This window comes from Carassius gibelio, chromosome B12 (genome assembly GCF_023724105.1).
Source record: "Carassius gibelio isolate Cgi1373 ecotype wild population from Czech Republic chromosome B12, carGib1.2-hapl.c, whole genome shotgun sequence".
NCBI lineage: Eukaryota > Metazoa > Chordata > Actinopteri > Cypriniformes > Cyprinidae > Carassius > Carassius gibelio.
In genome coordinates this window covers 16150052-16178010 of record NC_068407.1, presented here as the reverse complement: position 1 = coordinate 16178010, position 27959 = coordinate 16150052, and the positions used below count along the sequence as shown (strand labels likewise).

Genomic DNA, 27959 nt, shown 5'->3' with positions numbered 1-27959 from the left:
TTCAAGTGTGTCATAAAGATCGTATTTACAAATTGAATGCAAATTAACAGCACAATGTGTAATTACAAATGGAAAACATAGAACTTTCTCTAAGCCCATAAACAGGAGCATGTCATTGAGATATGTTTAAATTAAATTAAGGTAAAAAAAATTTAAGGTCCAATTCTCACTATTAACAAACCATTAACTATGACTTTTGTCTATTAATGCATATAGTACTATATGTATCTATAATAAATACAGACTTGGCATCACATACATAGCCAATGTCATGGTTTTAGGTCAGTCAGTTCTCATAAAAGCCCGTTTCATAGATCAAGCCCACTTCCTGTCATTAATCACTGACCTATGGATAATTAATCATAATTCTATGTACAGGCCTGGAGTTCAGTCTATATGTGGTGTGAACATTGATCCACTGACATATTCAATCTTTTCATTAAAAGGTTAGTCCTGAGGGCAAAAGTACTCTGTTGATTCAACAGTCTGAAAACGCCAATAAGAAATAATTGTGCCTTCATGTAATTGATTTGTTTCTAAGAGTTTATTTCACTGTGGCAGCTGTCTGGTTCACACTGACAGGATTTTGTCCACGTGAGACTTTGTTTGTCAATGTTCTGGGTCGAGTCATTAGAGGATGACCCTATCAGACATTTCAAAGTGTTTGTACATGGAAGGGCATTTGGATTATGTACCATATAAAGCCGGGCCAGTAACATAACTCGGCGGTAACTCGGCGGGAACGGACAGAATGCAGCACTTGCATGGTAAGAGAGAGTTTATACTGTAGTGTGCAGTGTCTCTCAGTTAAGGTCAGGTGTAGAACAAAAGCAAGGATGGAGACATCAACAGTGACGTAAGAGAAGCTTCCACACATCAAGACAATGTTTCTTTAAAGGATTTACAGTGGATTTTAGGTATGTTTTGAAAATGTATAGCAAGAAATCTGCAGAACATTGATACGATGACCATAAATAGGAAATCTGCAATAAGTGGACATAGAAATTGGTGAATAAAAGCGACAAACATTCATTTGGGCAAAGATCTGCATCAAGACTACACAAGGAATTTGAATCACATCAGGATATTTACAAAAAAACGTATTTTTGCCTGGAGTTACAAGCCACAGAAACTGTTGAAAGTTCACATGATATTCGGTTTTTAAATAATTTTGTCCGTAAAATGATTGTGTCGTTGTTTTTTCTGGTTGGATGCTGGAAGCTACTTCATGTTTTGGAAATCAGGAATTTGCATTAAAGGATTTGCTTTCATTAGTGGAGGATTAAATTAAATTAATGCATTTAGCAGACGCTTAGCGACTTATTCAGGCTAATATTTTTTACCTAACATGTGTTCCCTGGGAATCGAACCCACAACCTTGCGCTGCTTACATAATGCTTTACCACTTGAGCCACAGGAACATAAAAGGAGGATGTTATCATTCTAATATTATTAGATGAGAAGGTGCTATTACATAACACTATTCAGGACAAAAAGCAACTATTTGGGTTCCAAAGCAGTGCAGAATCTCTTTGGTAAAGAGGAGCAGAATGGATCTTCATATGAATGAGGAAAATTATTTATGTGTCTACAGGTCATCTTTAGGAAATAAAAATCACTAAGATATCTCCATAATATCTTAATTGTCTCTCCTAGGCAGTAATGAGATTAAAAAGAATGCAAACTGCTTTCAGAAAATTCTCCTGCTTCTCAGATGTTTTCCCTAAGACCCCAGTAATCACATGTGTATCCAGTACATTTTCAGAAGGTTGTAATAACTTGTCAAAATGTGCTTAGATTGCCAAGATACCAAAGCCTAAGAACAAAAGTCAGAGATTTCAAACATGTCTCATCAAATCGTTAAAAAGATCATATTATCTGAGCTATGCAATCTACATTAATGTACTGTAGAGGTGTATAACAATTAACCCATATGTCTATTGTATTGTTACTTCTGGAGAAACATCTGAGACACATATGATACTTAAATGAACGTAATAAAATGCAATCCATTAAAAAAATGATCTGGTTTCTAATCCATTTTTTTCTTTTATCATAAAGAATTGAAGTCCAGTTTGTGGAACTCTACCTCCAGATCTGAGCGGATGAAAGCTTTTTCTTCATTCGAACTAAACCAACATCGACCCAGGCCATCCAATAACTCAACAGCAGCCTGCAACATCGAGCTTGTTGCTCCAAGGGTGAAGGAGCGCACACAGAAAGTGACAGAGAAGGTCACGCAGGTAAGATTCATTGTTCGGCTTCCATTTTGGATGTAGATTTGTGGCTGGATTACATTCGGTAGTTTATCTTAATATTATGTAAAGTGGTATTATAAAAATATAAGTATATCCACAAATAATTTTGTTTGTGTTAAATTGTTCCTTCATTTTTGTGAAAACTTCCAGCTATTGTATTGTTAAAAAAAACAAAATAATAATTCAGGTCCTCACACATCCAAAAGTTGTAAAAAATAAAATATTAAAAGAATCATACTGTGCGCTTGAAAGTGGATGTTGGAATAATCATGGCAGGTGTCACATGGAAAAATAAAAATGTGGCCAAAAACTCATGGAAAGATCGTTAAGACAGAGACATGAACCCTCAGTGCAATGCCAAAAATCCATAACCCCTGTGGCCCTTGGTCCAAAACTGTGGAGTGTCATTATACACACCACATGTTGTTTTGATGGTTATTTCGGGAAAGCTTAATGTGCCAGTATACCCAAACTCTAAGCACCTTACCCTAATCATCACTTATCTTCCTGTCTGTTAACCGGTCACATTTCCAAGTGTTCAGTTGACAATTTCACCTTTTTGTCTTTTATCTGATAATAATATAAAGACACTGCACATGCATAGATTGTAGTAAGTTTCCCTTCTGTTCTTGAAAAATTGAAAACATCACATAAAGTTAATGTTAATTTGTGTGATTTTACTCCATGGCCTAATGGTTAGAGCGTCGGACTCCCAATCAAAGGGTTGTGAGTTCTAGTCTCGGGCTGGACGGAATTGTGGGTGGGGGGAGTGCATGAACAGCTCTCTCTCCACCTTCAATACCACGACTTAGGTGCCCTTGAGCAAGGCATCGAACCCCCAACTGCTCCCTGGGCTGTCCACTGCTCTGTGTGTGTGTGTGTGTGTGTGTGTGTGTGTGTGTGTGTGTGTGTGTGTGTGTGTGTGTGTGTTCACTGCTCTGTGTGTGTGTGCATTTCAGATGGTTAAATGCAGAGCACAAATTCTGAGTATGGGTCACCATACTTGGCTGAATGTCACTTCACTTCACATGTCAGTTGAGTTCAATCCATCAGAGCAAGGGTTGGGCAATTACCCTTAATGACCTTTGTTTCATGCCAACTTTATATATGTTAAAACTGTATTTTTGAGCTGTATTTTTGAGCTTTTAATTTTTAATTCATTTTAAAGCTACACTGTGACTTATGCTCTTCTACATGTATGTATGCAATTTCTTGCAAAATCTGTCCAGATATCTCTAAAATATAAACCATTATTATAGGTTTACCAAAGTGTAATTTGGTTGAAGATATGGTTTGGAAGATTTTTTGCTCTGTCATTAATTGTTTTTCAATAATAGTTACATGGTGTATCTTTAAGCATTAGGGTTCTATAGTGTTAAAGGGTTAGTTCATCGAAAAATCAAAATTATATCATTAATAACTCACCCTCATGTCGTTCCAAACCCGTGAGACCCATCTTCGGAAAACAGTTTAAGATATTTTAGATTTAGTGCGAGAGCTCTCAGTCCCTCCACTGAAGCTGTGTGCACGGTATACTGTCCATGTCCAGAAAGGTAAAAAAAAACGGTTACATCGAATGATTCCTTCGCGAACCGGATATCACAAACTGCTTTGTTTTGAACTCTCTCACAACAGACACAAGAGAAGACAATGCTGAATAAAGTGGTAGTTTTTGGACCAAAAATGTATTTTTGATGCTTCAAAAAATTCTAACTGACCCTCTGATGTCACATGGACTACTTTGATGATGTTTTTCTTACCTTTCTGGACATGGACAGTATACCGTACACACAGCTTCAATGGAGGGACTGAGAGATCTCGGACAGTGTTCCGAAGAAAAAATGGAGGTCTCACGGGTTTGGAATGACATGAGGGTGAGTTATTAATGACATAATTTAGATTTTTGATGAAGTATCCCTTTAAGGTGTGGTCACATTTGTGGAATTTCATGGGCAGAAAGCAGTTCCTTTTCCATTGTCAGTAGTGTAGTGACTTAAGTTATTAAACACTGCTCACACAATAGCCACTTTCAAACCAAGCAGTTTTCTATCGGTCAGAGCAGCAATTTTGCTTGACTGACTTGAGTGAAACTTGCATGGGGAGCTTTTTTTATTTGTCCTTGGATTCCTATTGAACTCGCCTCTAAATTTTGCAGAACTACATTAAATGTGACGCGCATTTACTGTGCATTGTTTAGCAACAACGTTTGGATTTTGGATATAACTTTAAACAGAAAGAGTAAGAAAATGATAAAGTTGCTTTTTCCAACCTAAAAAACATATTAACTTGCTTCTTTTTGCCTTGTGGCTATACCTGATATATTCCTTTAAAACTCCATTAAATCCCACCTTGTTCTTTCTTGTTTAGCTTAGAGCAAAAGCACCTGACCTATCTCCATTTGTTACAAATTCTTGCTAATCATCTCTTTCCATGACCAGGTCCTGTCTCTAGGTGCAGATGTTTTGCCCGAGTACAAGCTCCAGGCTCCAGACATCCACAAGTGGATCATGCTGCACTACAGTCCTTTCAAGGCCATGTGGGACTGGATCATTCTTCTGCTAGTGCTCTACACAGCAGTCTTCACTCCGTACTCTGCAGCTTTCCTCCTCAATGAGCTGGAGCAGGAGAAGAGAAAAATCTGTGGTTACACTTGTAACCCCTTAAATGTAGTAGACGTGATTGTGGACATTCTGTTCATCATAGATATCGTTATTACCTTCAGGACGACATACGTGAATCATAACGATGAAGTGGTGACCCATCCCAAGCTCATCGCCATCCACTATATCAAAGGCTGGTTTCTCATCGACATGGTGGCCGCGATTCCATTTGATCTGCTCATCTTCAGGTCTGGATCAGATGAGGTATAATGAACTACAGACCCTTCTTTAGACTATGTGGCTATTAATTGTGGCTATTAATAACAGAATTGTTTACATCTCCCAATTCTTTAGCTTTGTGTCTGCACCAGAATACAAAATAGAAAAGATAAAAGATCTCTTTTTCTCAATTCTTACTTTCGCAATTGCAAGTTATTTATCAGTTCCAACTTTTCCTGAAAATTGCAAATTTCAAATTTCAAGAAAAAGTCTTAATTGTGATAAAATCAGAATTGTGAGTAGTCAGAATTGTGACAGATGCTGCAATTACCCCCTTTTTTATTCCGTGATGAAAAGAAGCTTCCACATCATAATGGTATCATCCAGAATCTTTCAAGAAGTGAGCGCTTCAAGGACAAGTTAAAATGTCTCCCTTTTTTGTATTTGAAAAGTTTAGATACCAAAGCCTTTAAGTGCCATTTGAAATATCTTCTAAAATTAGCCGTTTTATCAGACTCCTTTTTAATAACAATGAAAATAACCTACGTATTGCCATTAACGTGAGATTACTGAACCAACATATAGGTTCTTTTTCGTTGTCATTTCAAATGACATAACTAAACCTAAACATAGGAGCCTGAGAAAAATGCTAATTTTAGAAACTTTCAAATGGCACTTAGAGGCTTTTGCATCTGAACTCTTTATTTGTATCAAATGTTCAACTTTATCTGCATACATACAGTATACTCATGGCAATATACACCGTGTATATACAGTACTATATAGCATATCTTAATTGCTTGTATTGTTGCAAAATGTAAGCTATATTATCGTCCAGTTTTAATCTGCATGTATTCAAGTGTATGAATTTTGCTTAATGAAATTTATTAAAGGGGTCATATGATGTGATTTAAAGTTTTGCTTTCTCTTTGGAGTGTTGGTGCATAAAGAAGATTTGTAAAGTTGCAAAGACTAAAGTCTCAAACCCAAAGAGATATTCTTTATTAAATTTAAGACTTGTCCATGCCCTCCTAAAATGCCTTGTTTAAAAGCACTTCTACATGTCTACGTCACAATTTGGGAAGATTTGAATAATGTCACCCAAATGTTCACGCATGTTGCCGCCAGTGCCATGTCATGAAGACGCTGTTTCAAAGTATTGAAAATACTTTGTTTGGCCTTCCAAGAACAGATCAACCCAATTATTTAGATGTATGCAACGCATTTTATGGAGGACCGTTTCCTGATCCTGGGAGAGAGGACTACAATGCCGGCTGTTCTGACTCAAGTCTGTAAGTACGTTTACATATGTAGACTTGCCACTGATGATTCAAACGAGTTTTGAGCAGTAGTGCTTTTTTTTCTCATCTTTGATCACAAATGCAGACATGGTTTTATGTTTACAAGGCGCGATGCAATGCATAAAAACACAGTATAAGTCATAATCCATAATTATGTCCCCACTGGATGCAACAAATGGCTTGTTTGTAATGGGTTTTATTGTTTTTGTCTTGTCGCCAGTGTTTTGACCAAGACATGCATCACAGTAAGGCAAGGGTCATAACATTTCCGTCACACGCTTGAGGTATTCGGCAAATCACAAAGCACTGGATAGCTGGCCAATCAAACCACACCTCACTTTTCAGACCGATGAGCTTTGTAGAAAAAACAATGCATTTCAGAAAGGCGGGGCATAGAGGAGAAACAATAATGTACAGTATGTGATAATGTCTTTGTAAGCTTAAACTGCATAAACACATTTCATTACACCAAATGCACCAAATGATGTTCTTTTTTGAAACCTCATATGACCCCTTTAAGACTTAAAACATATTTTTTGTATAATACAGGGTTTAATATTAATTTAAAGGGATAGTTCACCCAATAGCAAAATTATGTCATTAATAACTTATCCTCATGTTGTTCCAAACCCGTGAGACCTCCGTTTATCTTCGGAACACAGTTTAAGATATTTTAGATTTAGTCCGAGAGCTCTCAGTCCCTCCATTGAAGCCGTGTGTACGGTATACTGTCAATGTCCAGAAAGGTAAGAAAAACATCATCAAAGTAGTCCATGTGACATCAGAGGGTCAGTTAGAATTTTTTGAGGCATCGAAAATACATTTTGGTCCAAAAATAGAAAAACTATGACTTTATTCAGCATTGTCTTCTCTTCCGTGTCTGTTGTGAGAGAGTTCAAAACAAAACAGTTTGTGATATCCGGTTTGCGAACGAATCATTCGATGTAACCGGATCTTTTTGAACCAGTTCACCAAATCGAACTGAATCGTTTTAAACGGTTCGCGTCTCCAATACGCATTCATCCACAAATGACTTAAGATGTTAACTGTTTTAATGTGGCTGACACTCCCTCTGAGTTCAAACAAACCAATATCCCGGAGTAATGCATGCACTCAAACAGTACACTGATTGAACTGCTGTGAAGAGAACTGAAGATGAAAACCAAGCCGAGCCAGATAATGAACTCGTTCATTAGTCAAGAACCGGTTGCATCGGTTTTCGGATCACCAATACTTCTTTTGGAGAGTTCGAGTGAGAACCGGATAACACAAACTGCTTTGTTTTGAACTCTCTCACAACAGACACGGAAGAGAAGACAATGCTGAATAAAGTCGTAGTTTTTGCTATTTTTGGACCAAAATGTATTTTCGATGCTTCAAAAAAATTCTAACTGACCCTCTGATGTCACATGAACTACTTTGATGATGTTTTTCTTACTTTTCTGGACATGGACAGTATACCGTACACACAGCTTCAATGGAGGGACTGAGAGCTCTCGGACTAAATCTAAAATATCTTAAACTGTGTTCCAAAGATAAATGGAGGTCTTACGGGGTTTGGAACAACATGAAGGTAAGTTATTAATGACATAATTTTGCTATGTGGGTGAACTATCCCTTTAAAAACTGACCATATCAGACTGAAACGTATCTGATAATATTCTTCCCTTGTCCTCCCATCATCCAATTTGCAGACGACAGCCACTCTCATTGGCCTACTGAAGACAGCTCGTCTGCTGCGCTTGGTCCGGGTAGCCAGAAAATTAGATAGATACTCAGAGTATGGAGCTGCAGTCCTCTTCTTGCTCATGTGCACCTTTGTGCTGATTGCTCATTGGTTGGCGTGTATCTGGTATGCCATTGGTCATTTGGAGAGGCCTTACATGAAGACAGGCTGGCTGGATAACCTGGCCGACCAACTGGGGAAGCATTACAATGACAGTGATGCCAGCTCGGGACCCTCCGTTCAGGATAAATACGTCACTGCACTATATTTCACCTTTAGTAGTCTGACCAGCGTGGGCTTTGGGAACATCTCTCCAAACACCAACTCGGAGAAGATTTTTTCGATCTGTGTCATGCTCATTGGCTGTAAGTTACTGCATAAAACTTGTTCTCTTTCAGTCACGTTCAACGTTACTTCGACTGATGTTAGGGGTCTCACTCGAGAGCTCCAATCACTGCTGAGCTTTAGAAGAAAAGGCCAGTGAGAATTGGCAAGTGGAATTTGCATGCCAAGTCACTCTGCCATACATACGGGTATATAAGATGGTGGCGTGGATCCAGTCATTCAGATTTTAGCTTCGGAGCCGATAGCTTTGTGAGCGCTGCTTTTCACAAGGAGAAAAAATAAATAATCAAACTTGCAGGTGTTACTCTTGTCAAGTTCTGCTTCCCCTCCCCCCATGCATTTCAGTGGAGAGATCGCCCTGTTGTGCTATGGTCCTCCTCTGGGCACACCAGCTAAAAGAGCAGTTTCCTACAGCATGGATGATTGTTGAGAGTGTCTTTTGAGATGTTTTTCCAACCCTCTGCTAGTGCGGTAATTTCCTTACCTCTGATGATGGTCACAATCGCTGTCTCGCGTGTCAGGGCTGTAAGCATTGTAACAACAATGAGTTTTACATAGTAATTAACTCAAATGATATATAGGGAATTTGAATAATTAATCAGGAATATGATTAATTTAAATCTCAGATGACAGTTACATTAAATTTGATTGATTATGAAAAATAGCTCAATTGCCTATAACAATAAATAATCACAGGGCACTGTAACTTACTCATTAATATGTCAATATTACATTCTTCATATCAATTATTGTGATATCTCTTACTGTAAATTACTGCAAATCAAACCGTGGTATGTCCAGCAAACCACTGTAGACCTATCAATTTTCAATAAAGTTATCACGCCTTATAATTCAAGGAAAAGTATTCTCTGGCCATGAAAATATTATCCTATCCTTATGATAAATTTAGTTTCTAAATTTAGAGCTTGTAGCTATAGGTCAAACATCTCAGTGACTCGTAATGTGAGTGGGGTGGAGTCCCAGCCAATCGTCAGTATATGGGTTTTTAATAATTAAACTAGTAATACATCAAACTACAAATCACACAGAGTAAATATGCGTACGACAATACAAACAGTAAGCTTTATACAATACATAACGAATCCGAATAAAAGAGAGAGAGAGAGAGAGAGAGAGAGAGAGAGAGAAAATAGAATGAGATCACATAAGGAGCTCAGGTATGAAAATCATAGTCAGTAACTTTTGGAAGCCAACAACAAATCAGATCATAACTACACTTTAAGCCAGCATTTAAATCTCCATAGAAAAGTGATACTTGCATGGCCCAGCGCGTGAGCGTGGTCTTTTTGTGAAGCTTTGTGCGCTTGTCCTTTTGAAAACAGCGTGCGCGAGGCCATGTGACGCGCGTGCACGCTTCGCTGGATCTTTGCGTGAGCGTGGAGCACGTGGTCCTTTGTTCTGTCCTCGCGCGGTATTTGAAAGGTTCAACAAACATTGTTCCAGAATTCGTCTTCCTTGCGTGGAGAGGCGAATAGTTGAATAAACTTAGTAAAGAAAAGAAAAGAAAAGAACGAAAACGAAAGCTTCCAAAGGAGCCATTAAAATGGCTTTTTCTCTCTGCCCCTGTGCTGAGGGGGTTTGCGCTATGAGCGCGGCACGAGGCCGCGCGGAGGGTCGCACAGGAGAGCAGCGTGTCCGAGAACCAAGAAGAGGAAGAAGAGCCAGGCGGACCTTGTTCGGTCGTTCTTATGGAATGGAATGGAAATTATTTTATTTGAAACAGGGACAATGCACAAATAAACATTAAACTTGTTAAACAAGAGAATATGTCTTGGGCCAGGTTATAGCAACAATTGCTAATTTCCACCTGTAGTCCCTGGGCAGGTATGACAAATTAAAAAAAATAACAATTATCAAATTTCACAGAATTATGGATAAAATGAAGTCCATTGAGATTACAGACAAACAAGTTTGTAAATAACAGAACCAGGGAGGCCATCAACCCATTTACTCTCTATCTCCTCTCTCTCCAACAAACACACTTAAACAGTTCAGTAGCATCTTAAGCACACACCCACACACACACACACACAGGTATACTATCTCAAAGATGAGTGCAAACTTGCTTACTTAGCAACCAACTCTTTGTCAGGCATGAGAAAGTGTGAGAATCTGTGCACAAAATATGTTCCGTGGGAAGAGTATTCCACTGCCTCATTGCCACACATGAGAAGGAGGAGCTCCCAAATTGTGTTTTACATTGTGGGATGCTACACTCCCCCCTTGTGACACTTCTAGTTGTTCGCACTGTTTTTTCGGAGCAGAGTGTCACAAACTTTTTCAGAGGGGGAGCAGTAGCACTATATATGATTTTATGTAGCAAAGTCAAGTTTGAGTGTTTTATTAGATTATCAAAGCTAAGTATATCATATTTGATGAGTATTTGACAGTGATGATAATAACGTGTTTTTTTATCATGGATCTTGAGACAGTTTTTATACAAAGATTCTAAAGGTTGTATGACTGTTTTACATGCCTGAGACCAGGATGTAATGCAGTACAAAAAGTGGGGGATGATCATTGCATTTAAATAAGTACTGGATGCTTCAGTGGTGAGGGAGTTTCTTATATATCTAAAATTTACTAAATTAAATTTCAATTTGTTACACAAGTTCTTAACATGACCTTTAAAACTAAGTGTGGAATCTAGAGTTACCCCCAAATATTTAAATTTATCTACATGCTTTATAAGTTGGCCGTTTACTAAAATTTCCGGATAAGTTTTAAGTATAAACCGGTTTGTAAAAGACATAGTTACAGTTTTTTCCACATTTAATGTAAGACATGAGTCATGTAACCAGTGGCTAACCTTGCTCATGACACTTGATAATTTTTTGGCTACGTCTGTTGCACTTCTCCCATGGGTATATAATACTGTATCATCAGCGTACATAACAATATTTATCCCCTTGCAGACTGAAGGCAGGTCATTAATATATAAGCAAAACAACAGTGGCCCTAGAATTGACCCCTGTGGTACTCCCATAGTAGAGGCAAGAGACGTAGACAATGTGCCATTTATTTGCACACATTGCTTTCGATTTGTCAAGTATGATTTTATCCAATTTTGGACGTTAATGGAAATGTCGTATTTGGCCAATTTGTGTATCAGTACCTCATGGTTAACTGTATCAAAGGCTTTGCGTAAATCTAAGAAGACAGCTCCCACCACTCCTCCTTGATCTAAGCTAGTTTTAATCTCCTCAAGGAAGTAGCAACATGCAGTTTCAGTGGAATGTTTTTTTCTGAAACCAAACTTCATAGGATGGAAAAAGGACTTAGAGTCTAGATGTGCTATAAGTTGTTCTGCCACAACCTTTTCGATTACCTTTGATGCAGCTGGGAGAATACTGATGGGTCGATAATTAGAGACCACTTGAGTATCCCCAGATTTATGAACAGGGGTGACAATGGCAGGATTAAATACACTGGGAAAAATATTTTCGTTAAATGACTTGTTTATAATCATCACTAGAGGTATCATAATAGATGTCTTGTGTTGTTTGAGAAAAGCTGTATCACAACCATGTATATCTTTAGCTTTACTATTAGATAGAAGTGAGATTACATTTTCAACTTTCTCTGTGTTGATTAGGGAAAATTTAAAAGCAGAATCATTACAGGTTAAAGCTTGGTTAAGTTGAATTTTTGGTGAACTTAGACTCATTTCTCGTACCGAATTTATAAAATAATATAAAACATTCCGCAATAATCTTATCATCATCCTGGATAGAGCCATCCACCATGAGTTTTAAATGTTTATTTGCTGATTTTTCCCTTCCAAGTAATTTGTCAATGCTCTTCCATAACTTTTTAGAGTTTCCTTTTGCTTCACTAATAACATTGAGGAAAAAATTTGCTCTAGCCTTTCTAAGTTGTTGTGTGACTTTATTTCGTAAACTTTTAAAAATTAGATGATCAGTATTTAATTTTGATTTTAAAAACTTTTCAGAGAAGCATCCCGTTTTTTCATTAACTCCCAGAGATTTATGTTAAACCAGGGTAGATTATATTTTTTATTTGTTTTCTTGCCCCTTTTCCTGGTGTACTTTAATATAATGCCTTTAATGGTTGACATGAAATCAGCACAGGCTGGCTCACAGGGCAGACTACCAATGGTGTCATGCCAGTTTATTTGCTTTATTTCATTTTCAATGAGGGCCATGTCCTTTGAAGCAATAAAAGGCATGGATTTCCCATTCATTGAGTTCTGATTTTTAAAACGTGTTTTTGATAATTTTCTAGAGACCAGAGTAAGATTATGATCTGATAACCCAGTGATGAGGTTATAAATCTTTCTAATTCTGTCTGGTTTATTTGTGAAAATTAAGTCTAAAAGCGTTTGGGAAGATTTTGTTATTCTTGTGGGCTTATGTATCATCTGTGTCATCTGAAAAGTTTTGGCAATATCTTTAAGCTTTTTCCTACGTGTTTTATCTTGCCAGTTTAACCCCTTACTAGTAACCCCCCTTTTTTGGCATGGAGACCGAAATTACATACCCAAAATAAAAAGGTTTCTGCTCATGATTCTTTCTGACTAGATACATAATCAACCATTGTTCACAAAGCTGACACTTTAAAGTTTACTGTTCAGGAATCAGAATCACTCAGACTGTTATGATAATAGAGATATATAAGCTCAAACATAAAAACAAAAATAAAAATATAAAAAACATATGTTTTAAATGTATTTAAAAAAATGTTGATGTAGGAAATGAGTTTGAAAACACAGTGTAGCTAAGGCCACAAGTCTTCCAAACCTTCATAAAAAATTTCATAATCGAATCTGTAAAACGGTGAATTTTATGAAATATTTTCTAAGGCCATGTCATGTGTGTTTTTAGAGAAGGCTAATCAGATTGATTTATGGCCCTTGTCATCTCTGTGAGATCTCACATGTAAACTCTCCTGTGTATTTTGTGTTTGTTTGGCTGTGAAAACTGCCCGATTAATCCCTATCTGTTATTCCATTGTTCTCACGAAACGAGTCTTTCACACCTCCGCCAGGTATGACACATTATCCGCATTATTCTTTTATCATTATTCTTTTGTTTTTATTCCACCTTTATTAGCCTTGATTGTGGTTTTTCAGGCTTTACAAAGACACAAAGCAGCAATCTCACTTCAGTCTCTGTTTGCATTTAGCCCTTATTTATCAAAAGTCTTACTATAAAAATACAACAAAACATTTTCTTACGACCTTACGTGAATTATTGTGACAAAAATGCATGATGAAGAAGAAAAGCACCTGCTATTAGTAGCATTGGTGCTAACGTTAGCATCAAGCTACATCTGACAATTTATGAAATTATTAGTACACTTTTACTAAAAACTCACTTTAAACCCCGATCGAGTGTTTATAATAACTTCCTTTAGCGATCAGGGGTGGAATTTGGTCGTTTACTGTTGTAAAAATATGTTATTTGTAGCCTTTTTCATCGCTGCACAAGTTAGCATTTCCGATGTACATTTTCGATTTTTTTTATAAAAACGCCCCAGATCTCAAGAAATTCTCATACCAAGCTTTACTATCGTAATCGCGGGTTTATTGTTCGGATATTTTGTGTGTACAGAGGTGTTTCAGTGTTGTTTTGGCCAGATAACTACCAGGAAGTGTGCAGGAAGCATGTGACACGATGGGGCGGTGTCCAGATATTACACTCTCAGATTGACTTTTGGGAAGACCCAATCAGAGTCTGAGCCACACAGCACGAGCTGCCGGCACAGCAAACACATACACAGATCGCTGGGAGAGGCTGTTTATCATCTGATCGCGTAAATCCGTGGAAAATGAATAGAAATGACGATTCTGTCTGAAGAAATATGAAGTAAACATCAGTAAATATATCCATATATCTCCGCAGATATGCATCTTTGGTCTATAAATCCTTATTGACGCTGTTCAGTGAGTCTTTGTGAACACAAATAAACCGCTCTTGATGTGACTGAATATGAGTGAGTTGTGAATTTCTATTCAAAATGTGGCATAATACGGATTTATTATTTTGCACTCCTGACATAAATCACTAAATATCTGTCACTGCAACAATGTTTTATCAAAATATTGGTCAAATATCGAAGCTGGAGTCTTTAAACTTTCAATTGATGCATAGTTTGTCCAGATGAAGTAAGACAGTGATGTTTAATGTGCTGTGAAAGTGAAACAATAATAAACTGGGGCCGTCAGCGATGTTCGCACGCAAAGGGGTTAAGTTAAAATCACCCAAAAGAATAACTTCCATCTTCCCATATTGTTTAAGTATAACATTTAGGCAATCATAAAATTCATTTGTGGCAGTTGGAGGACGGTAGACTGCAAAGACAGCAAAATACATTTCGGGGGATAGCGTAAGTTTTACTCCCTCGCATTCCAAATTGTTTTCCGGAAAGACTATTTGCTGACTTTGAATGCTATCTTTCACATAGATCAAGACTCCGCCCCCTTTGCCTTTCCTTCTGTCCCGTCTATAAATATTATACCCTGGAATATTAAAAACAGATAAAGGGGTTGTTGGGGTTAACCAAGTCTCTGTAAGGCATAAGTAATCGATGTTTGAGTCCGTCAGTAGATGTTCAAGTTGTTCGGTTTTTGAGATAATACTACGTACATTCAGATGTCCACCAAAAATGCCTTTTGGCTTCGTTTTTGCGTCCCACAACACACTCGCATGATTTACAGTCTGGAACAATTTCATCTGCTGCTGTTTAAGGTACGATGTAGTTTGTGTGGTGAGTGTTGGAGATCTGTGTAGGAACGATGTTATCGGCATTTGGCCAACATTGCTAAAAGGCTTGATGTTGTTTATTGGAGGATTACCTCGAGTTCCCACGCCAGTAGAAGCAGCACACTTCGCAGATCTAGAGATGTCAGGATCAGCTGATTGGCAAATGTCCAAAGACCTCGGTCCGGGATTTGTGTGGACATCCCCGCACAAAAGAAGAAATGCGCAAAGCACGATGGCTGGGCCTCGCTTTGTTGACACAAATGTTGTAGAGTGTCCATGCAGCTCACTTTGCACACGCCTCGCTCGACCATCATCCAGAACACTTGAGTATAGGATATACTGGCTCCATGAATCCACCGGCAGGCCGACAGCGAGTTTTCCAGGCGAGTCCATAAGCGCACGTTCAGAGGTAGAACACCAGCTCCACCGCATTTGTGTGCTCATCAGAAAAAGCAGGTGCAACAGCAAGGTAACATGGCGTAAGCATGTATTGATTTTAACAAAGTTTTTATATCGCCGAAGAGCCCAAGTTTCATGTCGTATTTTATGGTAACCTGGCGGTCTCCCAGTATGGTTTAGGGGAGGTAAAACAGTACCTGCCACTCTGCTGCTACCTGCCGCCATTTTGATACCTTATGGCTTGAAATGGTTCACGCCCCTTTTTCGCGTAAACAGCCAATGAAAGTCCGCGATCTGAAACGGAGGGAAAAGTTCCTTTGTCTCTGTGAAGACAGCCCCCCCCCCCCCCCCCTGGAGATCTAGGGCTTGTCCAAATTCCAGGGATTATTCTAGCAAGTTTGTAATTCAGGTAACATACATATTCCATTACTTTTGCTCTAGATAAATGGGTCTGTCAGAGCATGACGATTAGAACAAGACTAAACATAATAGATATATGTGATCAAAACATGAAGTTACATTCAAATGTAGAATTAAACATTTAAAGATTTGCTTAAAACATGATAACACTGCAGATGTTGGGAAACATCTAAATGTACCAAAAGGGAATACGTAATACATTTATACAACATAAAAACTAACAGGTAACGAATTCATTCCATAGAATGCATTGGGGAGAAGATTTGGCTTCTCTCCTCTCCAGTGTGGTCGTAAAGTTTTACGACCTGCAAAGATGGGGGTTGCAGAAACGTGGCTCTCTTTGAGGAGGTTAAAGTGAGGAGAGACATTTCCTAAAGTATGAGCTTGCAACTTATACTCTTCACATAACAAGGATTAACCATTTTATGCAATCCATAAACATAATTAAAATACATATTAATAATAAAATGAAAGTAAGGAACTTATACGAAAAGTTCCTTTGTCTCCAGTGTTGGAATGTGGTTGGGGATTTTCATTTCTTCTTTGAAGCTCGCATGGGCATCGTAAATAATTTAAGTCCAGCCAGGCTGGCGCCAGGCCAGGCACTTGGTGCAAAAAGAGTTTCATTTGGAAAATCTGAATTAAACACATGAATCGATGATCTGCATATCTGTTACAGCATGTTCAGACGGCATTCCTGTATGGCTTAAGCCCACATTGTGAGTGCGTGTTCATGGCTACACTAAGGTCACGTCTCTCTTCATAATGAGGCTTCCCTCTGGCTCTACCCAGCCCAGTTTGTAGGGTTCTGAAGATTCTGGGGCTGTGTTGGTTAGGGACAAGGGTGACCTGAAGATCATGGTCAGGAATGGTCCATCGGGCCAAACACGATGAATGTCCAGCCCCTCTCAGTATAACCCTGTTAAGCTCCTGGAAGATGGCGCCGGTTCAACTCACGGAGGATAAGATGTCTATCGCTGCATCAGAGGAGGGGTTATCAAGTCAAGTCACCTTTATTTATATAGCGCTTTTTACAATACAGATTTTGTCAAAGCAACTGTACAGCATTAATTAGGAAAATAGTGATCTATATCAATAATCCAAAATGACAATAGTAAATTTTTTCAGTTAAAGGCAGTTCATCATTGAATTCAGTGATGTGGTCATCATCCAGCTCAGTTCAGTTTAAATAGTAAACGTGTCTTTGGAAGCTGAAGATTCTCCTGATCAGATGCTCAGTCGGAGTTCAAGGCTGAGTTGATGGCCTTGCTCCTCCAGGTGGCCAAGAGCATCGGGCTGGAGGTTGACTCTCCACCTTCGAGCTGGGCATTCTGTTAACAAATTGTGCCTTGAGTTTGGTCCAGCTAATTATCATGTTATCTTGAGACCCCAGCCTAGTTATGTACCCAAGGTTCACACCACTCCCTTTTGTGACTAGGTTGTGAGCCTACAAAATCTGCCCTAGGATGAAGCAGACATTGCCCTTGCGTTGCTGTGTCCTGTCCAGACCTTGTGCATTTACATAAAACGCACCCAGAGTTTTAGACATCAGAAGTGGACTGCTCTCTCCAAAAAGAGGTTGGCTCATTGGTTGGTGGATGCCATCACCTTGGCATACCAGTTCCAAGGTGAGCCATGCCCCCTGGGAGTGAGGTCTCATTCCACTCAGAATGTTGCCTCCTCCTGGGCGTTGACGCATGGCACCTGTCTTGCAGACATCTGTAGGGCTGCAGGTTGGGCAACACCTAATGCTTTTGCAAGATTCTATAATCTTCAGGTGGAGCCTGTGTCCTCCGGCGAGTTGGGTAATATCAGGTAATTTGCAGGAGGCAGGCTCAGTGTTTAGCTTGCGGCACCATTCCAAGTTAGGATACGTGCACTTTTCCAAGTTGTTCTTCGCCGGTGGACTCTGGGACCTCCGTTGCTCTGCAGTTACAGACTTGGCAGAGAACTCTGTTACTGCGTCCGGAAGAGAGTTGTCTTCTCTCTGTATCTGGCATTGATGTTTCAGATTCTGCCAAGGCTTGATTCCACCATGTTCCCTTTAATTCCTTCATTCAAGTTTTTCACATGATCTTACTTTTTTGTCATTGTGCTCTCCCCAACGGTTGACAATTAGGTTGTTGGGCCCCCTTATCTGGCTGACAGTGCGTTGGGAAGGTTACGATTTGAGATATATTTGTACTGACATGCATTTGTATCCTCAAATGACATAACCGAGATCGGGTTATGAAGTTTTCCATAGGGACCCCTAACGTCGAACGTGACTGACTGAAAGGGAATGTCTCAGTTACATATGTTACCCTTGTTCCCTGAAGGAGGGAACGAAGATGTTACATCCATCATGCAACAACATCGAACTGCGCTAAATGCCGGGATGCGTCTTGGCTCCTCAGCACAAATCTGAATGAGTGGCTGCACGCCGCCATCTTATATATACGTAGGTAATGGGGAGTGGCTTGGCATGCAAATTCAACTCACCAATTCTCATTGGCCTTTTCTTCTAAAGTTCAGAGGTGATTGGGGTTATTACAAGAAAAATTATCCTAGATTGTCCAAAAACAAACTAAAGCATATTCAGTTATCAGACATTACTGGAACTTCAAATGGGACTGGCTTCTTGGGCCAGATGGACATCTTGTTAAGACATATGGCATCATGGTTTCTATCAAATACCAACAGATAAAAAAATCAGTAAGTGACTGACTCTGTTACAAATCTTATAATGGGCCATGTTTGGATCCTCCAACTGTACAATAACACAAACCTCAAAAACCAAACAGAAATGGGTCACTGACCTCAAAACCAAGCTTCTGCGATAGCCATTCCAGTCCTCTGACCTGAACCCTACAGAAAATCAGTGTGGTGAACTGAAGAAGAGAAGCACCAACATGGAGCTGGGAAGTGATTCTGGATGAAGGAATGGTCTCTGATCTCTTGTGAGGTGTTTTCTAACCTCATCAGGCATTATAGGAGAAAATTTAGACCTGTTAATTAAACTGGCAAATGGAGGTTTCAAAAAGTGTTGAATAAAGGGGGCCATTAATTGTGGACAATGCGTATTAGAGAAAAACATTTATTTCATAATGATATTTTCCCCCATTTTAAATTCTTATTATCCAATGAAATGATAAATTTTTTTTTAATGTTTTAAATAAAAGATTCTATATTATATCTTGGCTACTAGCTGAAAAATAAATACATAAATAAAAGTTTTACTTCATTTTACTTTTAATTAATTATAATAATCCTCTTACCTCTATGTCAAAAAATTCTGCTGTTGACAAAATATTTTCTATTGATTTTGTCTTAGCTCTTATGTATGCCAGCATATTCGGGAATGTCTCTGCAATAATTCAGAGGCTTTATTCGGGAACAACGCGCTATCACACCCAGATGCTGCGGGTTACAGAGTTTATCCGCTTCCATCAGATACCTGGAGAACTGAGGCAGAGACTGGAGGAATATTTCCAACACGCCTGGTCCTACACCAGTGGCATTGATATGAATGCAGTAGGTCACATACCTGAGCCAAAATGAGTCAAGCCATAACTCCAATATCATTCCTGTCTATATTATAGATAGATCTGTATAAAAGTAACGTACTGTACGTGTGTAGTATAGTACTTCTTTTTTTCTAATTGCAGGTCCTGAAAGGTTTTCCGGAGTGTTTGCAAGCTGATATTTGCTTGCATCTGAATCGTAGTCTGCTGCAGAACTGTAAGGTATTCCAGGGGGTGAGTAAAGCATGTCTGAGAGCTCTTGCTATGCGCTTCAAAACCACTCACTCGCCACCTGGTGACACCCTCTATCACCACGGCGACGTGATCAAAGCCCTCCACTTCATCTCCCGTGGTTCCATTCAAGTGTCTCAACATAACATTGTGCTGGCTATCTTGGGTGAGATCAAAATTAAACCTCAGCAAACCACTGATCCACTGACTGAGTTTTATTTTATTTTATTTTTAAGAGTGATTTGTCTTTTTTAAAGGCTAATAAAAACGACTTCCTGTTTCACATACAGGGAAGAATGATGTCTTTGGCGAGCCTATAAATCTTTACACAGATCCTGGTCACAGTAACGCTGATGTTACTGCACTCACCTACTGTGACCTTCACCGTATCCAAAGAGATGACCTTCTAGAGGTGCTGGACATGTACCCTGCGTTTGGCGAGAGCTTTCGGAGGAACCTAGAAATCACCTTTAACCTACGAGACGTGTGTAAACTTCACACCCCACACACATTTATACATATCCCTCACTGATTATTGAATACTGAGATAAAATAGACCTTTATGTATCAAGAAATTGGCTTAATTAATTATTAATTTGAATTAATTAATGCTAAATATGTTCAGAGGTGCAGTATTGTCTGATATCTAACATTTGACAGCCCAATACTTTTGGAGTAATGTTTGTTTTAAAGGTAATTTAGCATCTAATTAATGTACATTTCAATTCATGTGAAGTTATCTGATAGGTTGGTTTTGATCAAATAAAGTGAATGCATTTAGATGAAGAGCATTCAAGTGTTCAAATCCAAACCATTGAGTTCTGCACCTCAAGAATCACACATTCTAGTCACCATAACAAATGTCAGCTTATGTGATTAACAAGTTCAAGCTCTTTGTTCAGTAATCATTGTTTTAACTGATATGTAATCAGGCTGAACAGATGATGACCAGTGAAAATCTGGACTGTGGATACCATATGAATGGCATACGACACCACCAAAACTCACTAGACAGACGCAACAGGCCAGGTGAGTAGAACACTCAATTGTTAAGGTAAAAGGACCTTAACTGTATATAGCAAAAAACTGAAACATTACATATTTCAGCATAATTTAATGCACAGTTTGCCATAGTTCACATCTATGCTTCACTACAGGACATATATTGAATTTGCAGAGAAAATATTAAAGATCATGTTAAAGCTAAAGCAGTTAATTTAGTTGAAAAAGGATGAATTCAGGAAATAGATCATGAGAGCACACGACTTTTTACCTAAAAATTGCACTTGTCTTGCTATTCAAGATGGAATGGACCAGAATGACTCGTACCCATCTCAGATGTGTTTGGCCCTGGGTCACCATCATTCTCCAACCGTTCACATGCACTGGGAGGAGCTGTGGAGCTGTGGAAGCTCTACACTGCAGTCCAGTGAAAACCTCAGCAAGTCTCCCATCAGCCCCTGTGAGCTGTACACCTCAGATGCAGATCATCTGGACTACCCCTCTTCTGTTGTGAGACTAATACCACTGCGAGGTGCTTCTGGGGTCAGCAGAGAGCCTGGCATGCATATGGGGCATTTGGGTGGGTATACAGTATTTATTTAAATATTAGCATTAAGGTGCTCAAAAGCCTCAAGAGATATTTAATATTTAATGGTGCACTGTGTAGGGTTTTTTATTTGTTTATTTTTTTGCATTTTGCTCTGGTCTTGGACATTATACTGATATCTATTGGTGTGACTCCAGCATTACAACAATGTCAAATCTAAATCCTAAAGCCAAACCATGGTGTGCTGCAAGGATACATGTTGCTATAGTCCAAAACGTCTCTAGGTTAATTATGTAACCCTAGTTCCTCGAGGGAACGAGACACTGCGTCGAACAACGCTTTGGGGAACGCGCTTAGTGTGAGCGACTCTGAATATCATATGTAATCAGTCCAATGGAAGAGCGTGACATCACAGACGGGGTGATGTAAGCGACCAGGAAGCTATAAAAGCACGTGCTGTAGAGCTGGCGTCAGCTTTGAGTACCAGCAAGTGCCAGGGGTATGGCTCCGAGACGTGGCGTCTCGTTCCCTCGAGGAACTAGGGTTACATACGTAACCTAGAGACGTTCCTCTTCAGGAACTTTAGCTGCGTCGAACAACGCTTTGGGGAACGAGTACCAATGCCGCCAGACTACCAAACCCCTGCCTAGTGTGTATCCGAAGAGCACAGCTTAGGACGAGAGGACAGAAGCGCCTGGAGTGACTGGCATGTCTAGGCCATAGAATTTAACAAACGTAGAAGGACCACCCGCAGCATTGTCCAGCATGGATACACCTGCTAGGAAGGCCTTGGAGGCCGCCATACCCCGAGTAAAGTGAGCCTTGGCTCCCGACAGTGAGGGACGACCAGTGGACTCATAGGTGGCGTTGATAGCTTCGACTATCCAACGTCTAATAGTCTGCTTAGAAGCAGGAGAACCCCTCTTGGGGGGACTGTAGCATACAAGCAATTGGTTAGTTTTTCTCCACAGGGCAGCTATGTGGACGTATGCGTCCAGCGCTCTAACTGGAAACATACAATTTAGCTACGCTTGGTCGGGCTCCCGAAAGGGAGCAGGACAGAAGGCCTGCAGCACTACAGGTCGTGGTGTAACAGAGGGAACCTTAGGAACATATCCTGCTCGAGGGTATATGAACGCTTTGGTCATGCCAGGTGCAAACTCAAGATAATTGGGGGCCACAGAGAGGGCCTGAAGATCTCCTACTCTCCGCAGAGAGGTGATAGCCAACAGAAAGGATGTTTTAAGTGTAAGATGTCTGTCCGAAATATCTTGAATGGCTTCAAACGGGGGTTTGTACATTGTCTCTAACACCACAACCAAGTCTCACAGGGGAATACGGGACCATACTGGAGGTCTCAGCCTCAGCGCACCGCGGAGGAAACGTGTAACTAGGGGGTGTCTTCCCAAAGACTGGACATCGAGAAGGGCGTGGTAGGCCACAATGGCCGCCACGTAAACCTTCACCATGGAGGGGGCAAACCTTCAGAGAGCCTGGCCTGTAGAAACTCCAGAACTGTACCAACTGGGCAGTTTGCTGGGTCTAGCTGGCGGTCTCTGCACCATGAGGTGAAAAGTTTCCACCTCAGGGCGAACAGTTTCCTCGTTGAGGGAGCTCTGGATTGGAGGATGGTTTCAAGAACCTCGGTTGAGAAATCAACTGCTAATAGTTGTGCCCCCTCAGGGGCCACACCCACAGCTTCCAAAACTCTGGGCGAGGGTGAATTATCGTGCCCTGCGCCTGTAAGAGTAGGTCTGTCCTGATCGGTATCTCCCATGGAGAGCTGTCGAGGAGTGAGACCAGGTCTGCGAACCATACTCGGCCCGGCCAGAACAGGGCTACTAATAACAGACGTACCCCGTCCCGGAGTACTCTCGCCAGAACTCACTGGAGCAGAGCAATAGGGGGAAAGGCGTACAGACGAAGCCTCGGCCAGGTCTGTACCATAGCGTCCAGTCCCAGAGGAGCTGGATGAACTAGAGAGAACCAAAGGGGACATTGTGATGTCTCTTGAGTCACAAAAAGGTCTACTTGAGCCCTGCCAAACACTCTCCATATCTGCTTCACCACCTCTGGGTGAAGGCTCCATTCCTCGGGCCTCTGCCCCTGCCTCGACAGTATGTCTGCTCCCATATTTAGTTTCCCAGGAATATATACTGCTCTTAATGAGAGGAGTTTGCTCTCGGACCACACCAGGATCTGGTGCACCAGCTTGTACAAAGGGCGCAAATGCAGACCTCCCTGGTGGTTGATGTAAGAGACCACCAATGTTTTGTCGATTCGCATCAACACATGGTGACCCCTTAGGTCTGGAAGGAAGTGCTTCAGTGCACGATAAACTGCTAGCATTTCTAGACAATTGATATGCCATGTTAGATGGCGACCGCTCCACAGACCACGGGCAGGGTGGCCACTCATGACTGCACCCCAGCCGGTGAGAGATGCGTCCGTCGCTAGTATTACATGGCGACAAGGAGCTCCCAGCACCGGCCCTGATTCAAGAACCAAGGTTTCTTCCACATGTCTAAGGCACAGAGGTAGTGCTGCGTGACCTTGATAGTGCGAAGTAGATTGCCCCTCAGGAAAAATCCCTTGGTCTTGAGCCACCACTGTAGGGGTCTCATGTACAGCAGGCCAAGAGGTAACACGTTAGACGCAACTGCCATCAGACCCAACAATCTCTGAAATTGTTTGACAGTAAGTGACTGGCCTTCTCTGACTCTTTCGACTGAGATGAGGATCGGCTCCATACGAGCAGGGGACAATCGTGCCTGCATCGCAGTCGAATCCCATACTACGCCTAGATAGGCGGTTCTCTGAATATTGCAGCGAATGGGGTGGCGAATCCCTGTCGAACGACTCTACATCGCCCTCCTCGGAGGAAGAGAGGTGGAGCGTCGATCCCTCTCCCTGGGTGGAAGGAACTGCAGAGCGTGCTTTCGACTCCAGAGATTGGGCGCCGGATCTGGCAGAAGTGGAAGGAGATAGGGACTGGCCCGTCTCCATTCCCTCCACCAGCCGGCGTTCTGCCTCGGCAGAAGTGGGACCAGCACCGCGGGGAACGCTGGCGAAAGCCCCCTCCTCGAAGAGGGCCCTCCGGGAACGAAGCAGCTGCACTGACATATGCTCACTGTGCGGGGAGTCGGCCCCCTCGAGAGCCGACTCAGCATGCTTCGCTCCCAGGCAAACCACACACAAGCTGTGTGTATCCCCACCCGTTATATATCGCGGGCAGGGAGTAACACACAACCTTTAACGTGGAATCGCCATCACTATGCTTAGATTTCACTTTGCTCTTCAGCATGACTTGGAGCTCTAACTGGACAGACAACAGTAATTAAGACTCACAAGACAAACAAGTGACATTCACACACGGAGCGCTTGCTGAAAGACGCGAAGCTGACGCCAGATGCGCGGCACCTGCTTTTATACCTGGTCGCTTACGTCACCCCGCCTGTGACGTCACACTCTTCCATTGGACTGATTACACACGATATTCAGAGTCGCTCACGCTAAGCGCGTTCCCTAAAGCATTGTTCGATGCAGCTCGAGTTCCTGAAGAGGAACCCAGAAACAAGGTAGCATTTTAGTACTTCCAATTCCGTCATCCTGAACTCAAAGGTCCTTTGTTAACACAAGCTCAAGAAATCTTTGCATTTTATTCTACAACATAAAGTATATAAGTAAATCACCCTTGTTAATTTAATTTTTTGCTTTCATGGAAAATGTTTTTATAACGTCTGAAAGAGTTTTTGAAAGCTTAATCATGATGATGTTGACGTCATGTGATCATGTAGTTCATTTACAGCCTTTATTTTTGCTTTTAAAAGGCTGCATTTAGGCAAAAAAATCATAAAATTTTACATTCATGGTGAACAGACAAATCAAACTCTTGTTGGTCACAGAGCTCAGTTTCTACAATAATTCAAAAGCCGGTGAAAAAAAATAGGCTTTTGTTGAGGGAACCAAGGTGATGCAAATTTCTAGGTTGGCCTAAAAAATACATTACTGCAGCACTGGAATGGAGAACTGGGTCATTTTAGGTCATTGCAACTACTGTTTAGTAATAACATTTTGACAGATGAAAGTGTGCATCTTTAAAATCTAACAGACCTGAACTTTAACTGGCATACTGTAAATCCAGATGCCTTTCTTTATTTGTTGGATTGTTATTATTCAATATCTCCTTTTGACACAAGCTCCTCCTCCATCGGGATTGTACCATTACTGGCCTGACCACCAGGCAGCTCATTTCACTGAACAGACTCGGCGCCCCCTATCTGTCCGGACCTCATTCCCATCACCGCTATTTGAGCATCAACCCAGTGAACTTGAGTCCAGACTGGAGCTACTGCAGACCCAACTCAATAGGTAGATGGTGCAAACACTTTAACTAAATAAAACTGACAGTTCTGTTGTCATTTATTGCCCATCATAAGAAACGAGAATGAAGAACGTTTTGTTTACGATGCTCTCTTCATTTCATTGACACATACAGCTACCAGGGGCTGTCACTTGATGATATTTGAATGGATGAAGGTATCTAGCAAATAGCTACTTAAATGCTGCAGTGTCCTGCTCTGATTCTCCCAGACTGGAGACCAGAATGACAGCAGACATCAGTGTGATCCTTCAGCTTCTCCAGCGACAGATGGCTCCAGTGCCCCCAGCATATAGCACTGTATTACCTGAGAAGCACCCTCCTGACCCTGCTGTACTGTATGGAAGAGGCAGCCCAGTACTTCACAGCATGTACCCGATCCCAAACATTCAGCTGGACAGTAGAAATGCCACTATTCAGGTGAAAATGCTGTCCAGTAAAAGTGCTTTTCAATGCCACACAAAAAGACCTGTGTTATTACACTGAATGTGCTTTTGTAGTGTACTAAATATCTTAATTTTTTTTTTAATACTGTATTTGCAGATAATGTTTTTTTTGGTTTGTATGACCTTAACCCTTAACTCACATAAGTACACTTTTAAATAGTCAAATTGTTACAATTTAATTCATTATAATTATTACAATTAAAAGTTCAATTAAAATGATTATTTTAATATTTTGTCATGCTTTAAAGAAGTACATATTTTTATGTGTTGTGTAGTACTAACATACTATTCATACTAAAGCACAAATGCAAAAATATATATATATATATAAGTTTGCTGTAAATGCTTGTCAGTACCATAATTTAAAGATAATAGAATAATTGTAAAGTTACATATTATGAAGTTACCTACTGAAGTAGATCAAATATATCCTCTTAAGTTCAAATAATGATATTTCATGTAAATTTAAATGAATACAATAAACTGTAACTGAATTTTAATAGCAAGTGTATATAAAATAGAAGTGTGTATATGTATATATAAATATATGGTTGGAGAAAGAGAGGGGAGGGATTAGGAAAGGTCCTCGAAGCAGGATTTGAACTTGGGTCGCCCGTAATGAAACAGAACTGCATGTCAGCTATCAGCACCAACCGTGTATATATTTTTTAAGTATATTATTACATACTTTTAAAAGTATGCTCAAGTGTACTTCTTTTTAAAAAGGGTTGCTTACTAACAGAACTTTTAATTTGTCATTACAAAACCATCCTGATACTAAATACTAAGCTTTAGCTTTAGCTGTATTCACTAAACTGATGACAATCAACAGTGTTATTGGTTTCAAAACAACTTAACTATCATTAACTCTCTGTTTCCAGAGTTCAGCCCAGCCAGATTCCATATTCAAGTCAAATTCCCAGGGTTCTCTGTCCAGTGGTGTTCACATGGGAGCTGCGTCAGACGATTGTGTACCCGATAAACTGGAAACGAATGCTGTTTCAGCCCCAGCCCTTCAGCCCATTTTGATTGATGCACCACGCCTCTGTTCGTCCCTCCACTTTCCCTCATTGCCTGGCAACTTGGACACTTCGTCACACCTGGAAGAAATTCCCAAACACATGTCTGACCCTGCCTTACCAGTCAGCTAAAATCACAACACACCATCAATCGGATTATCGTAACATAACAATGAGAACACATCCAGACACAGTCACGGTCAACCCAGCTTTATTCTGTTGTGGATGTTAAGACCATGCAAATTGACCATCTTGGTTAACCATGTGTTGCTGCCCATCAGTTAGGACAACCTTAAACCAGCAAAAAAACTCAAGCTTCTCAGCAATCAAAGACAGATAACAAACATTTAAATACAAACACTACAGGACAATATCCTACAAAAGCCACAACATAAGCATCTCAAACCTCAAGACGAATGTCAGTGACCATTGATGGCATGTTGACCATGCAGTGAGACTCAGGAAACAGTCACAGTACAGTAGCTGATAATGTTTTGAAATGATACAGTAAACCTAATAATAATAATGCCTCTTTATGTCTGCAGTATTCTGTGTATGTGCTGTAATTTAACTATGTTCAATCCCTTTTTTGTAGTCAAGAATTTTGTCTTTACAGAAAGTGTTTTAAAAAGTCCAAAAGAGAATAATTAGCAGGAATATAAATATGCTTTTAGAATAGCGGTTAAAATATTTGAGTATTTTCACTATGTTGTTTTAAATGACTGAAAACGCTTCAAATTAAAAGAGAAATAAGACTATTTAGGGTGCTGTTCTTTAAAGATCCACCAGATTTATTGGTTTATCAGATAATATATA

At 40.2% G+C, this 27959-nt stretch overlaps 1 protein-coding gene across 1 annotated transcript; it reads left to right on the top strand.

Moving 5' to 3' along the window:
• The first annotated feature begins 199 nt into the window (after nucleotides 1-199).
• LOC127968697 (potassium voltage-gated channel subfamily H member 6-like) lies at nucleotides 200-27959 on the top strand. The gene is made up of 12 exons (XM_052570034.1): nucleotides 200-767; nucleotides 2062-2243; nucleotides 4697-5122; nucleotides 8073-8469; nucleotides 19328-19527; nucleotides 19662-19914; nucleotides 20039-20232; nucleotides 20681-20777; nucleotides 21052-21330; nucleotides 25497-25668; nucleotides 25891-26098; nucleotides 27006-27959. Exons 1-12 carry the CDS (start codon nucleotides 752-754, stop codon nucleotides 27273-27275), a joined length of 2694 nt encoding a protein of 897 aa, XP_052425994.1. The 5' UTR covers nucleotides 200-751; the 3' UTR covers nucleotides 27276-27959.